This window comes from Papaver somniferum, chromosome 1 (genome assembly GCF_003573695.1).
Source record: "Papaver somniferum cultivar HN1 chromosome 1, ASM357369v1, whole genome shotgun sequence".
NCBI lineage: Eukaryota > Viridiplantae > Streptophyta > Magnoliopsida > Ranunculales > Papaveraceae > Papaver > Papaver somniferum.
The window spans coordinates 24,604,789-24,612,511 of record NC_039358.1 but is presented as its reverse complement, the minus strand read 5'-3'; the positions used below and the strand labels follow the sequence as shown (position 1 = coordinate 24,612,511).

Sequence of the window (7,723 nt, the reverse complement as noted above, 5' to 3'; positions counted from 1 at the left end):
AAGCTTCCATACATTACTTGAGATATTAGGATGTACTGAGGAATGCCATACCTTTGTAGTCCACTGAAGTTTAGGGAATTTCTATCTTATTGTCTCAACTGCTGAAGCCACTGAGAAATGTCCAAAGTAAGTGTGTTTCCAGATTCTTTTATCTTCTCCTCCATTCAGAACTGGCATATCATTAATATCAATTATCTCCATCAGCTCACTAGGTATTACCCACTCACCATCTAATATTAGATCTGTCACCTTCATATCAGGGAATTGATTCATATAGGCATTATTTGGATGTTGTTCTCCAAGAGTAATACTCTGAATCCAATTATCATTCCACACAGAAATCTGGTCACCATTTTCAACCAACCACCTTGTTCCTTCATTTACATCTTCCTTCACCCATTTGATCCTTTCCATATAGATGATTTTTTATAATATGAAATACAGTCTCCTTTTTTATTCTGGAATTTGGTTTGAAATTTTTTTGCCCATTCCTCTGTTCCATTTTGAATCTTCCAAAAGAGTTTCATTAAAAGTGCTTTATTAATACCTCCAGCCTCCTTATTCCCAATCCTCCTTCCTTTATTGGAGAGCAAACTTTATTGCATTTCAACAAAATTTGTTTTCTTTGAGAGGGATCCCCTGTCCACAAGAAGTTTCTTATTATTCTCTCACATTTTTTGATTACTCTTTTAGGCCATCTATATATGTACATATTGTAGATTGGCAAGCTACTAAGAACAAACTTCACCAATATTACTCTTTCTTGAAAAGAAAGCAGTCTTCCCTTCCAACCTGCAAGTATGTCTTGCATCATCTCAACACATCTCCATACATGACAAGATTTGACTCCTCCAGAAAATAAGAGAACTCCCAAGTACTTATCAGGTAATTCAGCTAAAGAAGTGCAGCATTCTTCAGATATTTGAATTTTCCTGCTATCACTAGTACCTCCCATAAAACACTTGCTTTTTTCTAAGTTGATAATTTGACCAGAAGCATTCTGATATTCCTTGAGCATGTCCATTAGTTTTTTAACATTTCTCCTCTCTCCATTACAAAACAAGAAGATATCATCTGCAAAAAGTATATGAGAAGGCTGTACCCCATTCTTATTCACCATTCCCTTCAGTTTTCCATTTTGTAGCTTTTTGGTAACGTTTCTGCTTAAAACATCTTCAGCAATCACAAACAAAAGTGGGGATAATGGGTCTCCCTGCCTGAGACCTCTTTCCACTTTGAAGTACCCCTCTGGTCCACATTCACTAAAACAGATATTCTAGCTGATGTAAGAAGAATTTGCAGCCAGTATATTCTTTTTTCTGAAAAGCCAAACTTACTCATAGCTTGAAATAAGAATTTCCAACTTAGTGAATCATAAGCCTGTGTGATATCTATCTTTAGGCCAAAATTACCTCCTCTCCTTTTAGTGTCCAATTCATTTATCATTTCTGATGCTAAGGCTATCTGCTCTTGTATTGTTCTCCCCTTTATGAAAGCTCCTTGTTGAGGTGACACTATCTTGTGTATAATTTGTCCAAGTCTGGAAGCCAAAATTTTGGTGAAGATTTTAAAACTGAAATTCATTAGACCAATTGGTCTAAATTGTTTATCCTTTTTTGCACTGCTGACTTTTGGAATGAGCTTTAAAAAATTTGCATTTAGGCCTGCAGGAATGAATTGTCTTCTCCAACAATATTGGATTGCACTTGTAAAGTCTTCTTCTATGATTTCCCAAGCCAATCTGTAGAACTAACCAGCAAATCCATCTGGTCCTGGTGCACTTTCAGGGTTTAGCTCAAAAACTGCATTTTTAATCTCTGCATTTGTAAGAACAGCTTCCATCATTTCATTGTCTTCTCCATTTACCAATCTAGGTATATTATTCAAATAATCTTGAGCTATTTCCACTTCTCTAAATTTAAATTTGTCTTCAAAGTAACAAACCAACATCTGCAATATCTTTTCGGTTAGAGATTATATTTCCTTCTTCATTCTCTAATTCTACTATCATGTTCTGAGCTTGTCTCAACTTTAAGTTTACATGGAAATATCTAGAGTTTGATGCTCCTTCCTTTAGCCACATGACTCTGGACTTCTGTTGAGTAATTTGTTTTTGTTGATGTACTAGAACTTCCAACCTTCCTCTTGCAGTGACTAGCTTGTTTAGTAATTGAGTATCTTCTGTATTCTGATTAGAAACGATTGTAGTTTCTAATACTTCTTGCTCAGCTAGCTTCAAATTCTTGTTCACATCACCAAAAACAGCCCAATTCCATTCCTTTATGTCAATTTTAAGTCTCTTCATCTTGCTCATGAAAATATAAATTGGATTTCCTTGGATGCTTTTGTTCCATGACTCCTTTATTAAATTTAAGAATACAGGATATTGTTTCCACACTTTTAATGCTCTAAAAGGCACATTAGTTGGCTTTGGAATTGTTGTATTACCTCCACATAGTGTGCTGTGATCAGATACTCCTCTTGCACCTACCTTATATGACCAGCTTGGGAAAAGATCTAACCATTTGTCATTATAGACAGCTCTGTCTAAATTACATACAATTGTTTTCTTTCCATCTCTATTATTGCTCCATGAAAACTCTAAACCAGTTTTAGCTGCTTGAATCAAACCACAGTTATGTAAACAATTATTAAATTTTAACATTGATATTCTTAATGGTTTTGAACCTCCCTTCTTCTCTTCTACCTTCAAAACTGCATTAAAATCTCCAATTGTTAACCATGGTTTATCTAAAACACTTAATATCTCAATCTCCCTCCATAATGTTCTTCTATCTGTTGTTAAAGATGCTGCATGGACACCTGTTACAAGAACATTTTCAACTTCTATTGTAATTGACTGTTCTGTACTTGAAACAACAGTTGGAGGTTGTATATAAGCACTCCATAATATCCATATATTACCTCTTCTTGAATCAGTTGAATTGTGTATAGCTTTATGATGCATTCCTTTCAATCTCCATTTTTTGCAAAAATCTGAAGTATAATTTATCTTTGGTTCTGCCAGAATAACTAAAGTAGGATTAAAAATTTTCACTAAACTTCTAAGCTTATCTTTGGCCCTTGTTCTCCTTAGGCCTATGATATTATAGAATACAATCCTCATTTATTGGATGTTTGTTGAGAAGAATTCCTTCCTCTCATCTTCACAAGTGGTACTCCATTGTTCACTAAACCAATAGATTGATTTCTTGTTTTTATGATACTTATATTCTTTGTAGTCTTCAGTTTATCCTTAGGCACTTCTTCATGAACTACTTCTTTTTCCACAGGTGGTATAACATTTATAACCTCATTAATTGAAGGAGCACTAGATGCAGACTTGAGTATTTCATTAATACTGAGAGCTGGAAACTCAACTTGTGAGTGAAAAATATCTTCATTCATATCCTGTAATAACTGAAATTTACCTGAATTAACTTGAGGAGTATCCTTTTTTGCATTAATTGAAAAAATAATTTCATCAACTTCTTCATCAGTATCCAGTAAGCTTTCATAAATTTCCACTTCTTTGTTTTTACTTGGGGAGGTAAAACATATATCAAAACCAACCTGAGCTGGAGCAATTTTCTTGTTTGCTTTCACTTTCCTCCAAATTTGTTTCACTGGATGAGAATATTTTAGTTCTTCCTGTTTATCTTGTTCCTGTCTTTTGGCTTTGCATTCAGCTACATAGTGTCCCAAAATCTTACAATGATTGCAATATTTTGGTAATTTTGGGATTTGGATTGTTTGCTCAAAACCACCATACTTTGATTCAACCCAGATTTTACTTGGTATTGCTTTTGACAAGTCCATTACCACCAAAACACTAGCATAAAACCCTTCTTCTTTCTTCAAAGTTGTTTCATCAACTTTTATTGATCTCCCCAGAGCTTTACCCATCTGTAGAATGATGTTTTCTTTCCAATATTCTATACTAAGACCAGGAAAATTCACCCACACATAAGCTAAAGAGGTTTTCTGAGTAGTAGGATTAAAGTTTGGCTCCCAATTCTTCAGAGTAATCTCTTGTTCATCCACAACCCAATTACCAGATACTTTATGAAGTTTGTCTTCTTCATTGTCGAGTTTGATAATAAAGTAACCTTTTCCTAAAGGAATATATCCATTGTCTTCTAAGGGCTGATTCTGTAATCTTAAATTTCAGTTTTACGAGATCTAATCTTCCAATCAAACTAAATTCCCATTCCTTTAAGCTAATCAATTATATCATCTGGAATAAATAAAGAAGGAGAGTTACCATGAACTCCATTCTCAGGAAACTCCGAATTCATCTTTGAAGTTGAACCAAATTCAGTTTCTGAATTTTTTTTTTAATACAGAACTAGATCCATTTTTTGATTTTTGAGAATCCTCCATTTGAATCAAAAGAACGATACCAAATTGATTTTATTACCACCAATCATTGTAATTAATAAGAAGAACTAGAATTAGTGAAGGTATTAACCTGAATCACTGTAAGATTTCACCTGAAATTGATTACGGAAAGAGAAAATTATGAGAAACTTGGAGTGGGTGAGTCGCCCGATCCTCCGAGCTCCAACTCGCCCGATAAAAAAAAAACAAGTAAACTTATTGAGACTTAAGCGCGCTCAATTAGATTAATCACAAGTAAACCCATAATTAATCTAATCGAAATACACAATCAAAATAACCAAAAAAGTAATCAATTTAATTGGTCATACTCACGTAAGAGAGTCTATGGAGCAATGACTAAGTTAATCATGAAAACAATCAACCCAGTCATGAACGCTCAAACATAAGAAGGCTTATGGAGTCATAACTAAATAACCAAACACGATGATTAATTTAGTTGAAAATGCTCGACATAAAGTACCTTACGGAACAACACCATAGCTAATCAAAAATAATCAACTTGGTTGTTTAATGCTCAACATAAGACACTTTACAGAGCCTCACAGTAATACATAAAATATGGATCAGGGAAGATCAATTACTGCGGAATACACAAGGATTCATTCTATTTTCCATCACTATTTGCATAACGACATTTAACAGACATAATCCTTTCAAACAAAAGATTTTAACCCATCTTCCGTCAAAGATTGACAATATAAGATTAACATTTGTATTTGTGAAAATTCCATTCATTCTTTCATCAATACATGCATATCAATTCATAAACGACTTTACTTTTGACAAGATATGGGACAATCAAGTTCACGGACGCAAACACACATATCCCATAACCAATTGAAATATATAAAACCATAAAGATTAATAATGCAAAAATCATCTTCCAAGCAAGTTTATAATTTAAACCAATAAATCTAAAAACATGAAGATGAAAACGTTGGACATAGCTATGTGTAATCACAATAATGGATATTCCGACCTCTAGTTATTCTTCTAATAAAAAAAAGAAAAATAGAAGATTTACTAGACAATAAGATAAATCAACAATCTAGGGAACAAAAGCAGACTCCAGTGCAATGGCCGAACACGAACTAAGGTCAAATATACGGTTCAGTAACCTCACGAGTCTTGGTGTCTTTGAGCTTGTGATTAGCAGCATCCATTCCATCTTCAGAGAAGAGATTCTCTTTGTGAAGATCATTGATTTGAGATTTTATGAGACCAAGGTCAGATGAAACCTTTTTCAACTCAGTTTTCAACATATCAAGATTTTTCAGAGTATCAACGAGCTGCAGTTTTGCTTCCTCAAAATACTTAAGAAAGTCATGAACCACTTCGGCAGAAATCATATCATCCTTCTTAATATTCTCATGAGTATATGCATAGTAACACGAGGAATTAGGATGATCTTCATCTACAAGGGTTCTTTTCTTCCTCCCTTCGTATTCAAAACCAATACCTTTATCAAGAAAGCCTTTAGCCAAACCACTCAATTGTGAAGAGGACAACATTCTTGATAAACCAAAATAACCTAGAGTACGCAAACGCGACTCTGTGGTTTGGTATTTATATGTTTTCTTAGGGAAGAAGACCTTTAGGGTTTACAAACTGTTGACTCATGATGGTAACACACGTACACATATGAATACAACAAGACCCACAAAGAAAAACTAACAAAAACCTTTTGCTACAAAAATGGCTCAATAAATTTCATAACATGAAGAAATCTAGAACACAAGTGTAGCAGACCATAAATACAAAAAGTCTTGCATCAAAACAGAGAAACGATACTAGACAACACAAATACATTTTAGGCAATATTGTCTGTAGACACTAGTTTAGCTATAAACGATAAGAGGATAGCTCAACTAGACAGAACATCAAACCGCCACAGTATACCTGACTTTTACACATCTTGCTCAACAGGAATTTATGAGAAAGTTCTCAACTCTTGTGATTAATTGGCACAAGTATGAGCACTGAGCTTATTAAGAGAATTGTGTTTCTGATCAAGTCTCTTTTTCCTTCTAAATCTAGAAGGAGATCCCTTTTTATGTGAGAAATTATCATAAAACTTACTGTCGTCAAAATACGAGACATAGTTAGAGTTTTTACCAGAAGAATTTTGACTTGAGGAGGATGACAACCTGTCGACAATTTCTTTATATCCTTCAATCATCTCCATCAGGTTATTTCTCATATCATCAATTTTTCTTCTTTCTTCTGGAATTTTGTTCACATTAAGGGAAATGTAATTTCCAGAGGAAACGACATGATCTTTCCTTGGACGATTCTTGTTAAGACTCTTATTCTGCTTTAGAACATTTGAGGAACTCATTGAACTGACCTTCCTGGTAACGTACACAGGATAAGTACGAAAACCAACTGGTTTAGACATACGAATGTCAGTTACACCTTTGAGAATTAAGTTTAAGGTGTGTTGAAGTTTAACCAAGGAGGTTTTATTCAACCTAGAGTTTCCTTTTTGTATAGAAGAGCCTTTAGCATCACAAAAGAGGCATAGTTTCTGATAACAAGTGTGATTATGCAAGGTAGTCTTAACAACCTCGTTAGGAGAATTCTTCCTTCCATGTGATGTGGAACATCCTTGATTAATGGGAAATTCAGACACATTCTTTTTAACAGGAAGGGATTCCAATTTTGCTTCTGGAGCTGGAAAGTTTTCAGGCGTAGCAGAAGTGCTTGGTATATTAGACTGCTTAGAGCATCCTTGAATAGAGAGTTTACTCAAGCGATGTTCAATTTGCAAAGCATCCTTTTTGAGGCGAGCCTCAGGAGTCATACATGAAGAATGATATTCAGTATTTTATTTGAATTTGCAGTCTCTTATTACACCAAGCAGAACATCGACATGGTGTTTTAACCGATTAAATCTATCAGCTTGGATTCTAGAAAGATTTAGAATCAAGACACTCTTTTCAGTTGTTTCTCTTTCATTTAGAGAGATAGACTCTTTTGAAGGGTAATCGGAAATACTCATGTCGGAGCCTGTCTGTCTTGTTGGAACACAAGGTTCGTCTATATTCAAGATTGAGGAATCTTTCTCTTTAATAGAGTTAGACAAGACAGAGCTTTTATTTATGGTGACGCGTTTATTAGAGATACTATCGTCCATCATCATATCGATAGAAACACAGACTTGTAAGGTCTTGAACGTGCTTGCCTTCTCTGATACCAATTGAAAAATCGGGGGTTTAACAACCACACCCAATATTTCGCTTAGCAATCTGTATGGACAAACTCCAATATACTTTTATAAGAATCAACTAGACAGTTAGACTCAATCAATGAAAAGTATATG

General features: G+C 34.4%; 1 protein-coding gene across 1 annotated transcript; it reads right to left on the bottom strand.

The window, feature by feature from the left end:
* Positions 1 to 3,123: 3,123 nt before the first annotated feature.
* LOC113359831 lies at positions 3,124 to 4,276 on the bottom strand. Its single transcript, XM_026603420.1, has 2 exons — positions 4,265 to 4,276; positions 3,124 to 4,152 (listed from the first exon to the last, which is right to left on the bottom strand). Exons 1-2 carry the CDS (start codon positions 4,274 to 4,276, stop codon positions 3,124 to 3,126), a joined length of 1,041 nt encoding a protein of 346 aa, XP_026459205.1.
* Between the last annotated feature and the right edge of the window lie 3,447 nt (positions 4,277 to 7,723).